This window comes from Myotis nattereri, assembly GCF_964212035.1.
Source record: "Myotis nattereri genome assembly, chromosome: 15".
Lineage (NCBI taxonomy): Eukaryota > Metazoa > Chordata > Mammalia > Chiroptera > Vespertilionidae > Myotis > Myotis nattereri.
Genome location: NC_138090.1, coordinates 49,562,199 through 49,585,551, shown reverse-complemented (window position 1 = coordinate 49,585,551; position 23,353 = coordinate 49,562,199). Strand labels below are relative to the sequence as shown.

General features: G+C 58.6%; 1 protein-coding gene across 1 annotated transcript in view; it reads right to left on the bottom strand.

The window, feature by feature from the left end:
• The window catches only part of PRR12 (proline rich 12), a gene marked incomplete at its 5' end in the record, with an annotated part of 28,808 nt that extends 5,673 nt beyond the window's left edge, over positions 1-23,135 (bottom strand). Inside the window, 11 exon segments of the mRNA XM_081108201.1 lie at positions 3,370-3,851; positions 4,139-4,272; positions 4,390-4,506; positions 12,091-12,407; positions 12,598-12,600; positions 12,603-12,698; positions 14,602-15,268; positions 16,443-19,735; positions 19,820-19,981; positions 21,377-21,489; positions 23,050-23,135. Of these exon segments, the coding sequence (XP_080964327.1) occupies positions 3,370-3,851; positions 4,139-4,272; positions 4,390-4,506; positions 12,091-12,407; positions 12,598-12,600; positions 12,603-12,698; positions 14,602-15,268; positions 16,443-19,735; positions 19,820-19,981; positions 21,377-21,489; positions 23,050-23,135 (5,470 nt within the window).
• Positions 23,136-23,353: the final 218 nt, after the last annotated feature.

Genomic DNA, 23,353 nt, shown 5'->3' with positions numbered 1-23,353 from the left:
AGAGGATGAGGCTGGAGCTGGGCCGGAGGGACAGGCTATGGCGATGGGGGTGGGGGTGGGGCCTGTGGGAAAGCGCAGAGGGGGATGGGGCAGTGAGCGAGGGGCAGGCCTGGGGACTTCTCAGATGTCGTGGTGCCCGAGGGTCTGGCCTGGTGGCTGGATGGCTGAGGGGACTGTCCCTGAGACAGGGAATCTAGGACAAGGAGGGAGCTCAGTGGGCGGGGAGGGAGGAGGGCTCGTAGGAGGCCTGGAGGGCAGCCGGCGGGGAAGGGACGACCCTGAGGCTCCGGGAACCTGTGGGAGCTGCCAAATGAGCGGTGGAGGATGAGAAGCAACAGGGCCAAGGACAGGGCACGGAGGGGCGCTCACGAGGAAGGGCGTCGGGGAGAAAAGACAAGCAGGAGGGCCGCGAGGAGGACCCAGGAAGGCAGCAGCAGGAGAAAATGTGCACGTGGTTCATGCAGATTGAGGGTCCCTGGTGACCCCTTGGCAGTGGGCGTCAGACGCCCTCAGGCCTCCGCCCAAACCCACCCCCGTCTCATCTCCTGTGTCGCTCAGGACGCCATCCTGCCAGTGCGGCCCCAAAGCCCCAGGCCCCTTGTCCCTCCCAGATCTGGTCCTGTTCCTTCTCCGCCCTCACTTGTCACCCTCTCCTGCCTGCTCCGGCCACTGGCCTCCTTCCTGATCCCGACACGCCCAGCCTGGAATGTTCTCTCCCTCGAAGTCACATGACTCCGCTGCTGTGTCACTGCCAGGAGCCTCCCCAACGCCCTCCCTTCCCCCAAAATATCACCCCGTAGGCCGCCTGGATTCTCTTTCCGGGATTTATTTTTCTCCACGGCCGTCCCCCCCCCCCCTTACCCCCGCCTCACACCGACGGCTTTTCATATTGCTTTGTATTCTATTACGTAAGTAACATCGTTATCTGATCGCCTCCCCCGCCGCCGGCTGGACTCTGAGCTCCCACGAGGACACATGTTTTTGCCTGTTCTGTTCACAGCTGGGACCGCAGTTGTGGCACATAGTAGGTGCTCAATAAGCACCTGCAGCAAGAGGCTGAGGAAGCCGGACGGGAGTGGATGAAAGGAAGAGGAGAGAAGACGGCACCGCAGCCTCTTTCTAGAACTCTCACTGGGTACACGCGAGAGGAGAGAGCATCCGCTGCCAGGTCATAGAGGGTGGCTGGTCGCGGACAAGCAGGAGGGTTGGTGTTGAGGCTTCCTGAGCTGGGCAAAGCCTTCAGGGTACCCAGTCCTTCCCCTGGAGGGAGTCCCGGTTGAATGGGGCGAGGGGGGCCGGACCCAGAGATGGATACCGACCCTTGGAAGGGGAACTGTTCCCCCTGCGGGTACAGAGTTCAGTGCCCGTTTCCCAGGCTCCGAAAATTCAGGGCTGCCCTTGTATGTTCAGAGCAGCGTCCACCCAACCAGATGGTACTTGGATAAATAAAGCGTGCTCGGTCCAGACAATGGAATATTATTCAGCCAGAAAAAAGGGATGAAGCACCATGACATGGGTGAACCTCACAAGTATTATGCTAAATGACAGAAGCCAGACACAAAAGGCCGCGAATGGCATGACTCCGCTTATCGGAAATGTCTGGAATACGCAAACCTATGGAGATTGGACATGAGGGCTGGAGGGAGGGAAGGGGAGTGACAGCCACAGGGTGCAGGGTTCTCCTCTTTGATGATATAAATGTTCTAACACTGATTACCCAGGTGAATAACTCTATGACTAGACTAAAGCCAGTGAATTACATGTTTTTAAATAGGTGAGCCTGATGGTATGTGACTTAGATGCATACACAGGCTCGATTCAGCACAGCTGGACTCCCTTGCAGCTAGCTGTGGTCATGTGACTGGCTCTGGCCAATGGGCTATGAGAAACAGGATGCAGGCCACGCCCACTCAAATCTGTCACTTAAAAGTGAAGCCATTCTCCACTCCTACTGACAGGCCTGCTGGGCTCAGCCAGAGCGGTTCAACGGTTGAGCATCAACCTATGAACCCGGAGGCCACAGTTCAATTACCGGTCAGGGCATATGTCCGGGTCGCGAGCTCAGTCTCCAGTGTGGGGCGTGCAGGAGGCAGCCCATCAATGATCCTCTCTCATCATTGATGTTTCTATCTCTCCCTCCCTCTCTGAAATCAATAAAAAAATAATGTATTTTTTTTTAAAGGCAGCATGCTGGGGGACAGCAGAACAGCAAAAGGAGAGAAAAGTGGGGGGCCCTAGACAACCTGGAGAAGAGCCTCTGATTCGCCATGACCCTCCCACCTGTATCAGGGCTCTGATGGAAAGACAATTCCAGCTCTCATTTGAGTAGCTGTATGTTTCGTCTCTTTTAGAACAGCTACCCTGCCCCGGGCCAGGTAGCTCAGTTCGTTAGAGCATCGTCCCGATAGGCCGAGGTTGCAAGTTCGATCCCCAGTCAGGGCACACGCAAGAAGCAACCAATGAAGGCATGAATAAGGGGAACAACCAACTGATGTTTCTCTCTGCCTCTTTCCCTTCCTCTCTCTCTCTCTCTCTCTCTCTCTCTCTGAAATCAATCAATAAGTAAAAAACATTACAAATTAAGAATAAAGAAAAATGAACCAGTAATGAAAAACAAACAACGAAACTGCTACCCCTGCACTCTCCCTGAAAGTGTGCGACCTTGAGCAAGTCAGTCACCTCCCAGTGCCTCAGTTTCCTCGTCTTGAAAGCCAAGGATAACGACAGCACCTACCTCACAGGGTTTAGGTCGAGATAAAATGGCCTAAAATGCTCAGAATGGTGCCTACTGCCTCGTAAGCACCTGACTGCTGTACATATATGTACACGTATCGCTGTCGTGACTGTCGTCATAAATCAGACACCACGCTCAGCAATGGAGCTCACATCTGGTACCTGCAATAGGCAAACAGGTGCTTTATCCGTTATTATTATTTTTTTAAAGAGGTGAGTTTGTTGTTGTTGTTTTCAAATTAATATATTTTTATCGATTTCAGAGAGGAAGGGAGAGGGAGAGAGAGAGAGAGAGAAACATCAGTGATGACAGAGAATCATCCATCAGCTGCCTCCTGCACGCCCCACACCGGGGATCGAGCTGCCACCCGGGCACATGCCCTGACTGGGAATCGAACCCTGACCTCCCGGTTCGTAGGTCGATGTCCAACCACTGAGCCACACTGGCCAGGCTCCTGCTAGCATTTTTAATTTACTTATTATTGTGACAGTCTTGCTCACACTACCTGGACCCTCTGGACAGCCCTGGCCCGTGCCTCCTTCTGAAGGCCCGGAGTCCTCCCCCCCCCCGTCCCGAACCCCCCCTCCCCGCCTTCATCCCCGCCCCCCAAGCCTCCTGGCTGCCCAGGGCCTCACCATCCTCGCTGGGGGCTCCAGGGGATGAGTCGGAGTCCGAGGAGCTGCCTGCTGGGCCCCCGCTCGCCGAGGCGTTGCCCGCCGCCTCCTTCAGCCACTTCTTCCTCTTCTTGGGGGGCGGCTCGGCCTTCACCTTGGGGGGCCGGGTCTTGGGCAGCCGGGAGGCGGCGGGCTGTCCGGCGAGGCTCCGCTCCGGCCGCGTCTGCCGCCCGCCGGCGCCCCGCTCCCCTCGCAGCAGCCGCTCCCCACGGGTCCCCCGCTCCTTCTCCTTCTCCTTCTCCTTCTCCTTCTCCACAGGCCGCGGTGGGGACGCCTTCTCAGGGGCAGGGGGCTCGGGCCCCGCCGTCTCGGGTGGCTGCTCTGGGGGCTTCTCAGCTGTCATCTTGTCAGGCGTCTCAGGCTTAGGGGGCGGCCCCGGGGCCTTGGGGGCGGGGGCGGAGGTGCCCCCGGCGGAGGCCGGGCCCTTGGCCTGCCCCGAGCGCCTGGGGGGGAACATGGGAGGGAACAGTGAGCAGCCCCCAAGGTCCCCAAGTTCTCCTCTTGGGATCCCCCTGCCCAGCCCACAGCTCTAAGCACAGGCCACCTTCCCTCTCGCTGCGGCGGTCTCCTCTCTGGGCCTGTCCCCTGCCCTGGACTCGCCATCCCTCTCTGGGTCTCTGTCCGGCCCTCTTCTGTCCCCTCCTCCTGACAATGTCCTCTGCCGCATGTCCGGTCCCCCAGCCCTTCTGGCCGTGCCCGCCTCCTGTCCCCCAGGCTCCCTGGCACCCACCTGACAGGCGCTGGGGGCCGGTGCCAGGGTTTCCGAGCGCAGACCCTCACGTAATCCTTCTTGTTGACGTTTTCCAGAAACTTCACATAAAGGCGCTGGTACCGGTTTTTTGCGTCCCCAAAATACCCCAAATACTACGGAGGGAAAGAGGCACAAGAGGAACTCCTTTCACCCCCCCATCGGGGCAGCCCCGACACCCCGAGATCCCACCGCCCTGGGCCAGACACCCCGGTGGGGTGGGTCAGGCTTACGTTGCTGGTGGCGCAGAACTGCCGCTGCCCGTCCTTGATCTCCGGGGTGAACTTCTGCAGCAGGGCCTTCTGGACGCGCCAGATGGGCGGGGGCTCTCGGCCCGTCTGCAGCGCCAGCTGAGGAGGGGGCAGAGCGACACCGGCGGGGTCAGCACCCGTTCCTGCGCCTTGCCCCCCAGTGCCTGGCCCTCTGACCTCCCCCTGTACCCCCTTCGAGGAAAGGCACCGTGGCCAGCAAGGACCCACGGGCATCCGATGACAGATTATCTTTTGGTCTCGTGAGGGTCTGAGCCCTGGGGGCCTCGCTGAGCCTGGAGACAGCTGGGGTCGGGCCCGGTCCTCCCGCGGCTCATCCAACGCTCGCAATCCGGCCCTTCATGCCTGGGCTGCGCGGCTTCAGTCACGATAGCTCCATGGTCCGACGGCGCACGCCTCCCGCGAGAGGTAGTGACAGAACGCAAGCACCTACCACCCACCCTTTTCCAGACACGGCGTCTGGCCCTGAGATCGACAAAGCCTCAACATGGGGTCTTCGTGACCGGGGTAACGAGACAGACAAGCAAATACACCAAGCGGGGCCAGGCTGTGGCTTGTGCCAAGAACAGACAGGTGACAGGGGACCTGAGACCGTTTTGTCCATCAGCCTATCCACACAGGGCAGGACCCAGGGAGAGGAGAGGCCCTCCCCTCCCCACTGCCCGCACGCCCGCAGATCCTCTCCCACACACCGGCTGGGCACTGGAACCCACGGATGTGAGTGAGCCCCCAGCACCTGATCTTGGGGAGCGAGGCGGGCAGCAGGGGAGCCAGACGCAGGCACACGGAAAGTAACAGCACCGGTAGTGAATGTGTTAATGGCGGATGCCCCGGGAGCCTAGAGGAAGGACCCTCAACTCAATCTGAATCCAGGAATGCTTCCTGGAAGAAGTGACGCCTAAATGAGTCTTGGGAGGACCCTGTCCCTTTCCCTGAGGGGACTGGGTGATGACCAGGGCTGCCAGGAAAGTGTGTGACCGCTGTGGCCCGAGCAGGGAGCAACTGACGGTATAGATATGTAAAGACTAAGAGCATAGCCCTGACCGGTGTGGCTCGGTGGATAGAGCGTCAGCCTATGGACTGAAAGGTCCCAGGTTCGATCCTGGTCAAGGCCATGTACCTTGGTTGCGGGCACGTCCCCAGTGGGGGGTGTGCAGGAGGCAGCTGATCGATGTTTCTCTCTCATCGATGTTTCTAACTCTCTATCCCTCTCCCTTCCTCTCTGTAAAAAAATCAATAAAATATATTTAAAAATTAAGAACATAGGGGGACCCGTGCGCTGTGCATTATAACCCAGAGATGAAGGAGGAGCAGTACCTGCCTTCACAGACTCCGCAGTCAAGTGATAACAGCAGCATTCGGATGATAACCCCAATCGATTGGTCAGGGCTGCCCTGAGCACCAGGCTCAGCGGGAGGGAGCGCGGGGATCAATGAATGATGTCTGCCCCCGGCAGCGGCGGCAACTCGGAGGGCTGCGTGCCGGGTGTTGGTTATCTACTCCTGGTTTTGGGTCCACTGCTCTCACACCCACGATTTCTCATGTCCCTCCGATCAATCAGATCGACAGAGAAGGCGTTTCCGGAACCTGATGAAAACGCGGGCCAGAAGGCTCTTCCCTGAGACTCGCACAAGAGTGAGGCTGGATGAGACAGGGACGCAGGCGTCCCCACCTAACGTGCTTTCCTCCAGGAAACCACGCTTCTCAGTCCTCCCTTCTGGCTCCTCAGGGAGCCGGGCCAGAGGCCCAAGGACTGAAAAGTCCATTTACATCCTACCCTGTTCCAAAACCCTCCACAGGCTGGCACGGAGAGACTTTGCCCCAGTTTCCTCTCCCCTTTCCTGCCCCTGCCCTGCAAACCCCTCAAAGCTCAGCAGACAAGCCCCCCGCCTTTTTTATTTAGAGAGAGGAAGGGAGAGGGAGAGAAACATCGATCAGCAGCCTCCTGAACGCCCACTACTTGGGGATCGAGCCTGCCACTGGGCATGTGCCCTAACAAGGAATCGAACTGGTAGCCTTTCGATGCACAGAATGATGCCCAACCAACCGAGCCACACTGGCCAGGGCAACCCCCAGGCTTTTGAACTCCACGCTTTTGCATATGCAGGGCCCCTCACCAGGGGTGCTTTTCTCTCTCAGTGTGAATAGGATGTACCGCGTTCTAGTTCTTAGAAGCCCTTGAGAAATCCATCAGTGCTCCCCCGCCCCCTCGCCCCTCCCAGCCAGGGGAAAACCACCCCACCTCTGCCTCCCCCCACTGCCTACCTGCTTTCTCTAAGGAGTCAGCTGATTCTCTAGCTGGACTAAGTCCCTGGGCTCACCGCTTTCCAATTGGACTTGGTGCCTTCCCCCAAACCCCTTTTCTCCCAGGATCCCCACCATACCCCCCCCCGCCATCGGACCCAGTCACTTGGCAAACGTCCCTGCCAGCTCCTCACCAGTGCCAGTTGGTCCCAAAGCCATGTCCTTCCTGCCTCTCCTCATGCCAACGCCCACTTCCACTTCCCAGGGAAGTTGGCCCACCCACCGACCCCAAATGCTGAGCTCGACCAATCGGATTCTCTTCTGGGATTTTGAACTGTGACAAGCTGAGAGAAGGACAGTAAGCCGCAGGATGTGAGTAAGCTAGACGCATTGAGCCTGCAGGGTCCATTAACATGGGGAGTGCCTGTCATAGAAGTCACGCAGTAGACAGACTGTCACCAGAACTGAAGACCTCCACAGCCACCTCCCTGCAGACCAGGAGCCCTAGCAGAGGCTGGGCCACCCAGAGCAGATCCTCCCATTGATTCCAGACTTGGTAGTCACTGGCCAAGGCTCGACCCCTTGTATCCCCACATGTCACAAGCATGCCATGCTTCCTGTCACCACAGGGCTGGGCACAGACTCCGCCCGCTGGCTGGCCCATCCTCCCAACACTTTTCTCCATCCAACAAACTCTTATGTGCTCAGAGTTGACATCCTGCTAAATCTTCAACATCCCCAAGTACTGAGCGGGGACATGATCACACCCATATCACAGATGGGGAAGATGGAGCAGAGAGGGGGCTGATCCGAACTCCCCAGTTCAGCAGGCTCGTCCTTCCCACATGTGGCTCTTGAGCAATCGAAATGCAGCTGCTCTGAATGTTCTATGACCATAAAATACTCACTGGACTTCGAAGATTTGGTATCAAAAAAACCCCCAAAAAACCACGCACATAAAACACCAAGTTTTTCTATATTAATTACATGCTGAAATGCTATTTTAGATATGCTGGGTTAAAGGAAAGACATTCCTGGGGTTAATCTCACCCATCTTTTTTTTTTTTTTTATATATATATTTTATTGATTTTTTACTGAGAGGAAGGGAGAGGGATAGAGAGTTAGAAACATCCATGAGAGAGAAACACTGATCAGCTGCCTCCTGCACACTCCCCACTGGGGATGTGCCCGCAACCAATGTACATGCCCTTGACTGGAATCAAACCTGGGATCCTTGAGTCCACAGGCCGACGCTCTATCCACTGAGCCAAACCGGTTAGGGCTCACCCATCTTTTAACTGTTTAAAAATGTGGATCCAAGAAAGTTTCAATGATGCGTATGACTCATGGTTTTTCTATTGGACTGCCACTGCTTTAGGAAAAAAACTATGGCCTGTGGCCCATTTTTATAGATCTAAGAGCTAAGAATGGTTTCTACATTAAAAAAAAATATATATATATATATATGTATATATATATATATATATATGTATTGATTTCAGAGAGGAAAGGAGAGGGAGTGAGAGATAGAAATATCAACGATGAGAGAGAATCATGGATCGGCTGCCTCTTGCACACCCCACACTGGGGATGGAGCCCGCAACCCGGGCATGCGCCCTTGAGGAATCGAACGGTGACCTCCTGGTTCGTAGGTCGACGCTCAACCACCAAGCCATGCAGGCCAGGCGGTTTCTACATTTTTTTTTTAAATATATTTTTTTTATTGATTTCTTACAGAGAGGAAGGGAGAGAGATAGAGAGTTAGAAACACCGATGAGAGAGAAACATCGATCAGCTGCCTCCTGCACATCTCCTACTGGGGATGTGCCCGCAACCCAGGTACATGCCCTTGACCGGAATCGAACCTGGGACCTTTCAGTCCGCAGGCCGACGCTCTATCCACTGAGCCAAACCGGTTTTGGCCGGTTTCTACATTTTTTAAAAAAATTGTAAAAAAGGAAAAGTCAAGAACATGTGTCAGAGACCCTAAGTGGTTTACAAAACCAAAAACCTTTGCTCTCTGGCCTACAGAAAAACCTGGCCAAGCTCTACACCAGAGATTTTTCCCAAGAGCACCAAGATGAGTAAGAGAAGTAAAGCTTATGGGACACCCCAGCGTGCCACCCACAAGCCATGCTGCCCGGGTCCTCACACTGCATGAGGGAGGTACTACCACGATCAGTCCCATTTTACAGATGAGGACATTGAGGCTCAGGCGGGTCCCATACCAGCCTAACTCACAAGTGGCAGAGATTCGTACCGGTCGGGTTAAAGTCAAAGCCAGGCTCTCCACAACCGTGCTGCCAGCCTGCCCTGACTCCAGGCACACGAGCAAGTCCCCAACATCTATCTGCATTGGGGACTCGGTCCCCAGGCTGGGCGCCCCCCATTATAACGCACACTTGTGTTGTATTTTAAGCACCGAGTCCTTGCCGGGTCCCCTCCTCTGCCCCATGCCAGCCGGGAGGTGGTATCGGATGGCTCTGGCTCCAATCCCAGCTCAACACTCTCCAGCCCAATGATTCCCTCTCTCTGATCGTGAACTTCCTCGTCTGTAAATTGGGAGTCACAGTCCCTGCCCAGAGCCCTCCCTGTTCATTGGCCCAGTGCTGAGCGCCCAGGGGCATTGGCTGCTTCCTCGTCAGTGTGTGACAGAATTACAGAGAGAACCGCTGCATCTGGTGCTGAGGGCACAGGCTCCCAGAAGGCAGTAGAGCCGTGAAAGCTTGGGAACACTACCAGACTGCTCTGTGCCTCAGTTTCCTTCCCTGTAAAACGGGGATAATAATCCCTCATAAAGGAAGGTGATTGTAAAGACAAATCTTGGAGCCCTAGCCGGTTTGGCTCAGTGGATAGAGCGTCGGCCTGCGGACTGACGAGTCACGGGTTCGATTCCGGTCAAGGGCACATGCCTGGGTTGCAGGCTCCATCCCCCGTGGGGGGTGTGCAGGAGGCAGCCGATCAATGATTCTCTCTCATCATTGATGTTTCTATCTCTTTCCCTATCCCTTCCTCTCTGAAATCAATAAAAATATATTTTTTAAAAAAGATAAATCTTGGAGCCCTGGCCGGTTTTTCTCAGGAGTTAGAGCATCAGCCCACGCACCAAAGGGTGTGGGTTCGATTCCCAGTCAAGGGCACATATCTGGGTTGCAGGTTTGATCCCTGGTCCCTGTGGGGGAGAGTGCGGGAGGAAACCAATCAATGTGTCTCTGTCACAGCAGTGTTTCTCGCTCTTTCCCCCTCCCTGCCACTCTCTCTAAAAAAAAAAAAAAAAAAAAAAAACAAAGGAAAAAATATCTTCAGGTGGAGATTAACAAAAAAAAATTATAATAATTATTAAAATTCCCACCCTACCCCCTGAGCCTAGAGAGGTTTATAGGTAGTTGTAACAAACTTTCAAAGAACAACTAATTACTATCTTATACAAACTGTTGAAAAGATCCCTTAAAAACAGAAAAGGAAATATGACCCAATACTCATGTGAGGCCATACAAAGTCAATGAAAAACTTATAGCCAAAAATAAAAAACAAATAAAACTTGGAGCCCGGGTTGTGGGCTTGATCCCCAGCGGGGGACTTGCAGGAGGCAGCCGATCCATGATTCTCTCTCATCATGGATGTTTCTCTCTCTCTCTCACTTCCTTCCTCTCTGAAATCAATAAAAATATATTTTTAAAAAAACAACACACACACACAAAATATAATAATGTAGGGAAACTACATTAAGTTCATCTCATAAAACACCCCATAGCCCTAACCGGTTTGGCTCAGTGGATAGAGCGTCGGCCTGCAGACTCAAGGGTCCCAGGTTCGATTCCGGTCAAGGGCATGTACCTTGGTTGCAGGCACATCCCCAGTAGGGAGTGTGCAGGAGGCAGCTGATCGGCATTTCTCTCTCATGGATGTTTCTAACTCTCTATCCCTCTCCCTTCCTCTCTGTAAAAAAATCAATAAAATAGATTCAAACAAAACAAAACAAAACAAAAAAACACTCCATACAGGTGTAATAGCAGTCATTACCCTTACAATTAATTCATCCTACAATTTCTCCACCTGTATTTTATTTTACTTTTTTAATATATTTTATTGATTTTTTTACAGAGAGGAAGGGAGAGAGATAGAGAGTTAGAAACATCGATGAGAGAGAAACATCAATCAGCTGCCTCCTGCACTCCCCCCACGGGGACGTGCCCGCAACCAAGGTACATGGCCTTGACCAGGATCGAACCTGGGACCTTTCAGTCCATAGGCTGACGCTCTATCCACCGAGCCAAACCAGCTAGGGCTCCATCTGTATTTTAGAAGGAACAACACCCACGATTAAATGAAATGTGACGGCATACATCGAGGCCCGAACAGGGTTCCCGCCCCATAGTCCATACCCAGCCCGTGACAATGACCGATACGGAGAATGGCCTCAGCTTTCGGAGTCGCCAAAGGGGGCTTAATGGCTCCCTGACCTACCACACGCTCGCCCTCCTGGCTCTGCCTCATCCCCCGCGAGAAGCGCTGCCCGGGCATCTGCTGCCACTCACCCTTGGCGAGCACTTATAGGAACCCTCTGGTCCAATTCTACGTGCCCAGGAGCCCGGCAACCCTTCTGCAAAGGTGATATGGTCAGCTCTGCAGGCCAGCGAGGCCCAGCTGCAGCCACCCCACTCCAGGTGTGGGGGGAAAGCAGTCACAGGTGATATGCAAATGAGTGGGTGTGGCTATATGCTAATGAATCAGGCGAGGGGCTGGATTTGGCCCACGGGGGTGGGCGGCTGGAGTTCCCTGGTGTGGAGTATCTGGAAGCAGGGAAAGGGCTGATCTGCGTAAAATGTTTCAGATGTGCCTGGCACATCGGCACACCCAACCCATTGGCTATTGCATCACAGGTGACGTCATGTTCATAGTTATGTCATGTCGACACAGGACAAGTCACCAGGACATCCTCCAGAGACCAGCCCTCACCTGCTTTGTTCCTCACTACAACCCAGCACCCAGGATAACCACGATCAACAGTCAACAATGGCTCTAGCTGGTCTGGCTCAGTGGATAGAGCCTCGGGCCTGCAGACCTAAGGGTCCTGGGTTCGATTCCAGTCAAGGGCACATGCCCGGGTTTCGGGCTTGATTCTCTTTCAACACTGATGTTTCCCTCTCTCCCTCCCCTCCTCTCTGAAATCAATAAAAATATATTTTAAAAAAACAAAACAGTTAACAATGGTGTTATCTAGTTATAGGGAACAGACACACACAACAGGATCCCAGAGGCAGCGTGTCCCCGGGGCCCCGTGGGCCGCCTCGGTGGCGCCGCACCCACAGCCTGGCCTGCAGCGGGCGCTCAGGGATCGCGGCGGGGACCACCCCATTCAGCCGGCCGGCCGGTCAGTCGGTCGGTCGGTCCAGCCGCGGGGCAGGCCGGGAACTCACCTTGAGGGAAGGTATGTCCTCCGCCCGGATGACGAACTCGTCGCGCTCGCGGAAGATGCCCTCCCCGCCGCTCTCGCCGGCCTCCTCGTCCGTCTCCCCGCACAGGGCTGCCGTCTCCTGCTTCTTGGCCAAGTGCAGGGGCCGGGCGTCCGGCGGCTCGTGGTCCTCGGGGGAAGGGGCGGCCGGCTCCTCGGGCGGGGCAGCGGCTGGCGGGGGCGGCGGGGCAGGTGGCGAAGGCAGGGCAGGCGGAGGTGGCGGAGGTGGCGAGCTGGGCGCCGGGGCCGGAGCCGGGGCGGGAGCTGGAGCTGGAGCTGGAACTGGAGCCGGAGCCGGAGCTGGAACTGGAGCCGGAACTGGAGCCGGAGCCGGAGCTGGAACTGGAGCCAGAACTGGAGCCGGAGCCAGAACTGGAGCCGGAGCTGGAACTGGAGCCGGAGCTGGAACTGGAGCCGGAGCCAGAACTGGAGCCGGAGCTGGAGCTGGAGCTGGAGCCGGAGCGGGAGCCACCAAGGGAGGTGGCGAGGGCAGGGCTGGCGGTGGGGGTGGCGGCTGGGGCGTTGGGGCAGGCGGCGGAGAGGGCGGGGGCTTCTCCTCCAGCAGCGGGGGCTCTGGGGGGGGGGGGACAAGAGGAGCATCAGGGCTGGGCCCCCCGAGGCCCCCCTCCCCGCTCCCCAGAACTTCCACCTGTTTTCCATCAACATCCGGCATGTCCCTCAAATTTCTACTGCCCGTGAAAGGTGCTCCCAGCCTGTGCCTCGTCTCCTCCAGGGCGCCAAGCCGCCCCCTGCACCCAAACATTTCTCCTGATGAAACCGAGCTCTGCAGCTACCACACAGGCTACCCCTGCCCCCCTGCCCCTCCATTTCTTCTTACTCTTGAGGCCCTTGCTCCTCCTCCAAAGCTCCTATCCGGCCCTGCTCTCCTATCCTGTCCAATCACCGTCCTGACCTTCAACACCCACCTGTACAGACACCCCCGGGAAGCCCACGCCCCTGTAACTTCTCTCTCCAATGTCCTCATCAGTCTTCCCACCCAGACATTCCTTGCTCTTTCCCAGCCTCCGAAGACCCCATTCTCTGCAGTTCTGTATCCTGATTCCATTGCTCAATGCCCATGCGGCCCCCTCCTCCTACCCCGTCCATGGTCAGGAGTCTTCTATGCTGTTAAAACTCTGTCCTCGCCCTGGCCGGTGTGGCTCAGTGGATAGAGCGTTGGCCTGCGGACTCAAGGGTCCCGGGTTCGATCCCAGTCAAGGGCATGTACCTTGGTTGCGGGCACATCCCCAGTGGGGAGTGTGCAGGAGGCAGCTGATCGGTGTTTCTCTCTCATGGATGTTTCTAGCTCTCTATCCCTCTCCCCTTCCTCTCTGTAAAAAAATCAATAAAATATATTAAAAAAAAAAAAAAACCCCTCTGTCCTCACACAATTGTCCCTCTCTGGTCATCTCTCCTCTGCTCCCTAGCTTAGTCCCTAGGAAGCTCCTTGCCCTGCCTCCTTTCCAAATGCCATCTGCCATCTTCTCTTGTCCCTGAATATGAACGTCCCTTCCTGTGACGAGCCCTCTGCCTCCTATCGCCACCCAGGTCCCTGAGGCCAGTGCCCAGCTCCAGCTCCATCCTGAGCCCCTGAGCCCCAGCGCCCATCCGAATGCCCATTTAGTCCTGACCATCGTCGCGTGGTGGACTCGATGCCCTTGCCTGGCTCCAGCCCCCATCCCTCCCTGTTCTTCCCGATCCCGAAAGCTTCCCCTCCGTGCCTCTGCCGCCTCCTTTCCTGCTCGGAGGTCCCATCCTCCTCAACCCCAGTCCTTCTCCAGTCCCCGAATAGCCAATGCCCTTCTCCTTTATACTAACTCCTAATGGGTTTCTCTAACATCCTTCTCTGAGCCCTCAAGCCCCCCCTCATTAACTGCCCCTAAGGCCCTCCTCCAAACCCCAACACCTGTCACCCTCATTACAGGCCCTTACATTTTGTCCAGAGTCTCAGATCAGAACCCCGCACAGACCCAGCCATACCCCCAGCCTTCCCCTCTTGCCCTCCACAGGACCTGGCGAGTCAGGGTTCCAGTCTCTTTCTAAACTACCCTCCCTACGCCTCTCTCTGCCCCGCCCCCCAAAACCTCCCTGTCCTTTAACACACACATCGCTAACTCCGGAGCCCTTCTCAGGGTCTGTATCCCCTGCCAGTTTAAAAAGCTCACCGAGTACCCCGTTCCCAGCTGTCCCCGCCACTTCTAACCTGCCCTGTCCCCCAGCATTCTCCAGCGCCCACCTTGGGGCCCCTGCCAGTCCACTTAGCACCTGGGGGCAGATTAGAAAAAAAAAAAACACACCCCTTTCTCAAAGCACTTGTTTGCCCTCAGCAGAGAGTTACCTCCATGGATATGCAAATCTCCATCACCTAACTCGGTGTCCCTTAAACAGCGCATCACCCACATAACCGTCACCCACATAACGGTCCCCAGGGTTGGAACCCCCTGCCCCGCCCCCGGACCAGCTTCCCAGAGCTCACCAGGCGTGCCATTGGTGCTGGCACTGGGGAGCCCTGGGAGAGGGGGTGGCCCTGGGACCGGAGCCTCAGTAGCCAAGGGAGGCCCGTCCGGAGTGGAGGTGTCCTTGGGCCCAACCAGGGGCGGGTCGTCGAGGGCAGAGATGGCCGACGAGATGCTCTCCTGCAGGTCCCGGTTCTTGGCCACGGAGTCTTCCTCGTCCGAGGAGAAGGAGGGCAGCGTCTCCAGGTTCCGTTTCAGCTCCTCGTCCAGCCGCTTGCAGGGGGACGGGCAGCCCAGCCCCAGCCCCTCGCTCTCCGCAGCCTCGAGCGCGCCGCCCAGCCCGAAGGCGCCCGTGGGCGGGGGGTGCGGCACGGTGGGGGCGGAGGGCGGCTGGGGCTGCAGGCCTCGGGTGGGCACGGAGGGCGGCCCGCTCTTGGGGGGGCTGAGCGGAGGCGTCATGCTGGCCTGGTAGAGCGGTGGGTGGCGCTTGCCCGACTTGAGGAAGTCCAGGAAGGAGGCCATGAAGCCGGACTTCATCTCCGGCTGCTTCTCCTCCACTTCCTTGATCTTGGCCTCAATCTTCTCCCGAGTCAGGCTCGAGTCCAAGCTGTTGTGGTCGGCGCCTGACAGGGCGTCACCCGAGGAGGCCCCCAGACCCTCACCAGCCTTGGGCACAGACAGCTTGATCTAGATACAGGAGTAGTGGGGGGGTCAGGGCCCAGGAGTTGGGCCCCAAGTCCCCTCCTCCCTCAGACCCACGAGTCCAGCCCCCCGGCCCCCTTCAAACTTCAGACCCTAAAGTGGAAGTTCCCAGACTCAAGCCCGTAAATCCTTGAATTCAAGTCCACAGACCCCCTCCTGATTCCAGAACAACAGGACTCAGTTCCATCCTTTTATTACTCACTGACCTCTCCTTGCTCCGTCCAGGAGCCCAGGGCTCCAGCCCTCCCTCCCGCCCACACCCAGGAATCTAGGATCCCACATGGATGAGAACCCACCCTCCAACCTCTTGCCTCCCTCTAAAACCCAAGTGTCAGTTGTCAGATCGCCCCAACAGTGGAATCCTAGAATTCCAGCCCTTAGAGCAGTGGTTCTCAACCTTCCTAATGCTGCGACCCTTTAATACAGTTCCTCATGTGGTGGTGACCCCCAATTTCATTGTTACAAATTGAACATAATGAAAGCCTAGTGACTCATCACAAAAAAGATATGTAATTATATATGTGTTTTCCGATGGTCTTAGGCAGGGGTCCTCAAACTACGGCCCGCGGGCCATATGCAAATACAAATATTGGATTTGTTCCCGTTTTGTTTTTTTACTTCAAAATAAGATATGTGCAGTGTGCATAGGAATTTGTTCATAGTTTTTTTTTTAAACTATAGTCCGGCCCTCCAACGGTCTGAGGGACAGTGAACTGGCCCCCTGTTTAAAAAGTTTGAGGACCCCTGGTCTTAGGCGACCCCTGTGAAAGGGTCGTTTGAGCCCCAAAGGGGTCGCGACCCACAGGTTGAGAACCGCTGCCTTAGGTTGTAGAAATAGAAACCAACTGAGCCAGTGTGGCTCAGTGGTTGAGCTTCAACCCAGGAACCAAGAGATCACTGGCTTGATTCCTGGTCAGGGCACATGGCCAGGCTGCAGGCTTGATCCCCAGTGGGAGCCATGCAGGACACAGCCAAGCGATGATGTTTCTCTCTCCATCCCTCTCCCTTCCCTTCTCTAAAAACCAATAAAAATATTTTAAAAAATAAAAACGTAAAAAGAAATATAAACCGTACCCCCAGTCACACTCATGAACTTCCAACGCGGCCCGACCCTCTCCTTTCTCTAAGACTCAGGCGCTGGGGCCCCACTCGCCCTCACCTTCAGTGGCTTCAGGGGCTCCAGCCGGGCGCCCCCCGCTTCCTCGGCCTTCCTGCCCCGGCCACGGCCCCGACCCCGGGGTTTCTTGGCCCCATCCGTGGGGGTGGAGGACAAGGATGGCCCAGTGGTGGTGGGGACCTCGAGCGGGCGGATCCGGGGTCTTCCCCGGGGCCGGGGCGGGCCATCGCGCTTGGCCTTGGTGGGCCTGCGGCCCCGGCGCCGGGGGCCGTCGGGGCCGGGGTTGGGCGGACAGAAGTCGATGTCCCCGAGCGGCGAGAGGGCCGGGCGGGAGCGGCAGCTGGACACCAGGTCAGGGAGACGCCGGGGGTTGAGGCGGATGTCGGCAGGCACGTCAGCCTTGTCCTCGTCGGCCTCGAACTCGTACTCCTGGGCGTACAGTTTCTTGGGCGTCTGGAAGGGAGGGTCGCGGCGCCGGAGCAGGTGGAAGGAGGACGTCTTGAGCAGCTTCTTTGGCTTGGTAGAGCAGAAGATGGGCGAGGTCAGGCCCCCCTTGGGCTCTGAGGCAGGGGGCGGCGGCGGAGGGGGCGGCGGGGCCGCCTGGTGCGGCCCGCTCTGGATCAAGCCCAGAGGCTCGGCGTTGACCGTGGAGGGCAGCTCGGGCGGCTTGTTGTGGTCGAGGCCCAGGCCGGGCGTCTCGGGCCCTGCTCCAGATGCCCGACTGGGGCAGTAGGGCCCGTAGGGATCATAGGCGGGGGGGCCAGGAGGGGGCCCAGTGCCCGCCTTGGGGTCACCTTCGTCCTCAGGCGGTCCGGCCTTGCCATAGTCGTCGGCGGCCCCTCCGCCGAACATCTCCTCCATGGTGGGGAAGAAGCTGCGCTCCTCGTCTTGGAGCAAGGAGTCGGGGAAGCAGATGGAGGTGAGTGGCACGAAGCGGGGGGCCTTGGTGCCTTGTGGGCTGGGGCTGCGGTAGGCACCCGAGGGATCCTTCCCCTCGCTGTTAGGCGGGCCCACGCCAGTGTCACCGGGCCCGGGGGGCAGCGGTTCCAGGGCCCCGAGCAATTCCTGCATGGCACCTGGCGGCTCCAGGCCCTCCTCGGGTCGCAGGCGGGGGCTGGGGGCGCCAGGCTCCAGCCCATGGCTGCGTAGATGGGCCTCGAGCTGGAGAGGCATGGGTGGCGGAGGCGGTGGGGGCGGTTGGGGTGCCCCGTCACGGGTGGCTGGTTCAAGGATGTGGACTCCGACTTTGGGGGTGCTGGAGGACGGGCTGGGGGTGTGGCTGAGGACTGAGGGCAGCAGCTGTGGGGGAGGAGGAGGCAGCACCAGTGGGAGGTCAGGGCCTCCGGCCTCCAGGAGGAGGCCATGGGGCGTGGGCTGGGCAGGCTGGGCCGTGGGAGGTGGGGGTGGCGGGCTCTTCTGGAGAAAGGCCCCCAGCTCCTTGGCACCTGCCCCATAGTGGACAACTGAGGTGGCTAGCCCCTCGGAGGTCTCACCACCCCGTTCCGGCCCTTTCTTCTTCTCCTTCAGCCTCCCCAGGCCTAGCTCCAGGGCCGCGGTGGCACCCTCATCGAGGCTGGCGCTGGTACGGATGACGCTCTGCAGATGGTACCTCTGGGGATCTTCCTTGGCCAGCTCATAGGGCGTGCCCGGGGGACCCCCAGCCCCGCCACTCCCCCCAAGTCCTTTGGAGGCGTCTGCCGCCCCATCTTCGCCCACCAAGCCATCGGCTCCTGAGGTCCTCGGGGGGCTGGGCGCCTGCAAGAGGTGCTGGATGAGGAACTCCTCATCCTCTGTGCGCTCAGCGGGAGGCCCCCCGGGGCCTGCCAGCAGCTCCGAGCCATCCCCCTTGCCTTTGTAGCCACCTGCTCCGCCTGCATAGCTGCCGGCTCCCGGGGGTGCCAGGAATGGGGCCGAGGCCAGGACGGAGCTCAGGTATTTGCCAGGGGCTCCTGGAGAGCCGACTCCAGGCGGGCGACCAGGGGCAGGCGGCGACTGCAGCGGGCGGATGATGTGAGAAGGGCTGGCCTCTCCGCCGCCACCCAGGGAGCTGGGACCCCAGCCACCTCCGTGGCCCGAGAGCGCCGGGGAATGGCCAGTACTATAGCTGAGTGAGGGGCTGGCTGTGGGCAGCCCCTGGGAGTGGGCAGCTGGCCCTGGGTACGGCTCCCCCTGCACCCCATACAGCTGCCCCTGCAGCTGGTCAGGGGAGTAGCTCTGACACGTGGCTAGGCCAGGAGGCTGGGGGCCACTGGGGGGCTGGGGAGGCCCCCCCGAGTAGCTAGGGCCTTTGCTCAAGTCCTGTGCTTGACCCCCTCCAAACCCTTGCCCATAGGCCTGGGGTCCTAGAAGCCCCTGGGGCTGACCAGGAGAATAGGCCTGGCCTCCCGCCCCGCCAGCCCCAGAGGCCTTCCCAGTGGCATAGGCCGCTGCTGGACCACCCAGGCTCTGGCATTTGGGTGTGGCTGTTGAACGAGGCGGTGGGGGCCTGTTGGCACCACCCGCAGCTGCCCCATAGCCGCCTTTGCCCGTCTTATAACCAGGGGACTGAATGATGGGGCGGTAACCTCCGCCGCCGCCCCCTGCTCCACCTCCTCCGGCCGCCTCGGGGCCCGCAGCCCTGCCTGACGCCCCAGCCGTGGCTCCACTGGGCCCAGCCTTGCTAGGCTCCCCAGCGCCTGGGGAAGGCTCCCCACCACCCAGGGGGCTGCAGGCCAGGTTGGCCCGATGGCCCATGGAGGGATAGCTGCCGCCACAGCTCAGGTAGTGCTGGAGGGCGTGGGCAGACGGTGGGGGCGGTGGGGGCTGGGCACTGGCCGGCCGTTGGTAGTGCTTGATGACGGTGTCCTGGCGGGGCAGGGCCCGCTCGGGCGGCGGGCCTGGGGCAGCACCCGAGAAGTTGTAGAGCTGTGGGGAGGACTGCTCGGCGGCAGCGGCGGCAGCAGAGGAGGAAGCCAGCAGGTTGAACTGCGTTGGGAGGTGTCGGGGAGGCGGAGGTGGGTCTGGGGGGCCAGGGCGGTAAGGAGGGGTCTGGGCCGGGCCAAGACCAGCGGGCCCCAAGACACCACCCCCCGCCAGGCGCTCAAAGCCTAGCGAGGAGGGCACCGTGGGCGCCTGCGAGGGCTTCAGGTGCAGCACGTCATGAGGGGACAGGAGCCCGTTAGCTGGGGGACTGAATGGGGGGTCCTGGAGGCTGAGGGACGAGGGCACCGGGAAGGGGCGGCTGCCGAAGGAAGCCGGGTGCTGGTAGGCCGACAGGGCAGAGGAGGACGGAAAGGTGCTGGAACCCGGCAGGGCGCCCGAGATGAAGAGCTCCGTGGGGCCTGGCGTATGCATGGCTGGGGATGACGGAGGAGACCATAGGTCAGAGTGGACCACAAGCCGGCCCCACCCTGGCCCTCGTGAGTTGGCAACGGGCTTACCTGTTTGCCAGGAAGGACTGCGGAACTGGGAGAGGAGAGAGGAGGCAGAGGGGCCTGGCTGGGGGCCCCGGGACTCCAGGGCCGAGATGAGGTTCATGACGGAGGCGTCGGGCCCTGCTGAGCCTGCGTGGTGGAGGCCAGTGTCAAAGAGTCCAGAGAGGCCTGACCAGGAACAGGGGATAGAGTCAGCTAGGGAGGGGACAGGGCAGGGTCGAAAGGGAAGAGGTCAAAGGCAAGTTGGGTCAGGGAAAGGGACTGGAGGGAAGGAAAGGGGGAGAAAGCGGGCAGAGACAAGCTCAGGAGACAGTAAGCAGATGGGGTGCAATGCAATCATAAGGGCAGGGAGTCCAAGAAGAGAAAGGTAGGCAAAGGAACAGAAAAATCCAGAAGTGAAGGAAGGGAGAGCTGAGGGGTAGGGGGTGAGGCCAAAATATCTGGGCAATTCCAGCAAGGACAAGCAATGGCCTGACGGGAGCCACTGAGTAGAACTAGAGAACAAATCGAAAGGGGTTGAGTCAAAGAGAGGGGATCCGGAAAGACAGATATGGGAAGGAAAAAAGGAGCCAGCCGGGAAGGTCACGATCAAATTGGACTACACCAGTGATGGCGAACCTACGACACGCATGTCAGAGGTGACACGCGGACTCATTTTTTTTGGTTGATTTTTCTTTGTTACATGGCATTTAAAGATATAAAATAAATATCAAAAATACACATCTTTGTTTTACTATGGTTGCAAAGATCAAAACATTTCTATACACGACACAGCACCAGAGTTAAAGTTTTTCAAAATGCTGACACGCCGAGCTCAAAAGGTTCGCCATCACTGGGCCACACAGTCTCATCGCTGGTCCATCGGGGAAGGAGGGCAGTAGGACCAAAGGGAAGGGGCCAATCGGAAGCCTTAGTTAGTCAGCAGCGGTTCTCAACCCGGTGGGTCGCGACCATGGGAAAACACATATAGCGTATCAGATATTTACATGACGACTCATAACAGTAGCAACATTACAGTGATGAAGTAGCAACGAAAATAATGTGGTTGGGGGTCACCACCACATGAGGAACTGTATTTAAAGGGTCCCGGCGTTAGGAAGGTTGAGAACCACTGCGAGGCAGAGCCACTGGGGGGAGAATAAGGTAGGGGCAAATCTAAGGGGGAGAGGGGGCAGTCCAAAGGATCCCTGCCAATCAGGAAGAACGGCAATCAGAAGGAAAAGAGTTCAGAAAACCCAGGAGCTACGAGAGCGGGCAAGCCCAGAAGGAAGTGATTGGCTGGGCTGGAGACAAGGAAAAGCCTGGAAGAGAAGGTGGGATCCGGGGGCTGCGGGGATGGGACCGATTGGAGGGAAAGAGGCGGGGCCAGAAACAGAGGCAGACGAATCCGGCGTGAAATGAAGCAGCTTCAGGTCAGCCAATCAGAGCAAGGACAGACATGGGCGGGCCAGGAGGCAGGGGCAAGGCCAATTAGGAGGGGCGGAACTTTCACTAGCCAATCAGCTGCCTCGGAGGGAGGGGCGGCCTAGTCGGGGCGGGATGGGGGCCCCTCGCCCCCCGTACCTGCAGGGTGGTGGTTGGTGGCATAGCTTTGCAGTGGGTGGGGGGCCCCGTAGGCCTGGCGGTGTAAGATGTCCGTCTCGGGGTGCGAGGTCCTGGAGCTGCCATAGACCAAGCTGGGGGGAAGGGGGGAGATGTTAGGGTATCCTCCTAAGCTGCCCTGCGAGAAGGGGCTTCGGAGGCAAATCCCTCGGTGAGTTGGGGGGAAATCTTCCAGCTGAACTGGGGAGAAGGGGGTATTTTAAGGGACCTTGGGCCCTAAAGGAAAGAAGACAAGGGAATCGGGGTGCCCGACTAAAGAGCCATAGAAATGGTCCCCACTCGAGCCCCAGCAGCCGTAAAGAGCCCATCTAGTCTCACGTTTACAAACAACAGACATGCACTAGGTTGAGACAAACACGGAGAGGGTGACGTCAGAGAAAGCGCCTCGAGTTGAAAATGCAGGGGCCACATAAGGGCCCCCACCCCGCTGGTGACACAAAACCCTGGGGCCGACCCCAGACACCCCCTCTCCTGCAGACACGTGGGAACACACAGGCCCTGAACCGCCAGGGGTGGTGCAAAGCCAGTCAGGAGCAGGAGGCAGGCTGTCCCCCAAATGGGAGGGATGCGGGATGAGGAGGGGGTAATAAAGTACCAGGTTCAAGTACGACCACGAGCACCGCCCAGCCCCTGGGGTTGAGGTTCAAATGCCTGGAACCATGCAAAGCCAAGTATGTGTGCAGAGAGTATTCAACTCACGGATGAGGGGCGGGGGGAGGATGCAGAGGGAAGAGTCCCACATGGAACACACGTGTGGTCATGCCCAGCCATGCTGGGCAACCCAGGTGTGTGGGGGAGGGAGGTGGTTCGGGGCAGGTGAAGAGTGAGGGCGCAACACAAATAAACAGTAGGTAAGGGGCAGATGCGAAGGCCCACACACCGCCGGCGACACACGCACAGGGTCCACGCTCACACACACCAACACACACAACCGCACACCCGAATCTTCCCATGCAATAATGGCCCCCATCCACGGCCCAGACTCAAAGAGGTCAAATACTCCACTCCTCGCCATCAAACAGGATTCCCTGCCTTTGGGGGTGGGGAGTGAAAGGGGGCGTGTCTCAGACACCAGGAGCCCCCCCCTTCTCTTACACACGCGGAACCCCAGCTTAGGAAGGGGGCGGGGCCCCGTGCCCACTCTGCGCGCGGAATTTCGGGGGGGTTGGGGCCCGAGTGGCGCGGCCTCGAGCAGTCCCGGAACAATGGGACCTGGGAGGGGGGCGCGCCCCCCAGATCTACGTTCTAATTCTCCTTTCCTTCCCACCTTTGCAAGAGCAGAGCCTGGGGCGCGGGGGGGAGGGGTCAGCAAGCCGGGAATCCAAGGATGGGGGGAAATCCAGGCCTTGCTCCGCCAGTCCCTCCCAAGGCCTTTCCGTCCGAAATTGTTTTGCAGCCCCATCTTCCCGCTGCAGCTCTCCCTCTGCAAGCCGGAGCTGGCTTTGGCGGAGTTTGCAATTTGCAAACTGGGGCGGCGGCGTTGTTGCAAACCAAGGAAGGCCGCTCCCTTGCAAGCCGGAGGGGAGTTTGCGATGCACGCGTCACCGGGCGGGCCGAGCCGGGCCGGGCCGGGCCCGGCTCAGCTCGGCCCCCACCCCTTGGCCCCTTCCTCCAGGCCACCCTCGGCTCCTTACCTAGCTTTAGCTGACCTCTCGTAACTCCATCCCGCCCCGGCGCCGAGCGGGTCCCCGAAGCCGGCGCTGGGGTAGTTCCTGTCCATGAATTGGCCGCGGTGGAAATTGGGGGGAGGGGGAGGGAGGGAGGGAGGGAGGGGGCGCGCGCGCGCTCTCCTCCGCCGCCGCCGCTCCCTCCGCTGCTGCTTTTCTCCCCCTTCTCTCCCTCTCTCTCTTTTTTTCTTTGCTGCCGCCGAAGGCCCGGGAAGGGCCCGGGCAGGGAAGGGAGGGGACGGGGCGGAGGGGCGGACAAGGGAGGGGGTGC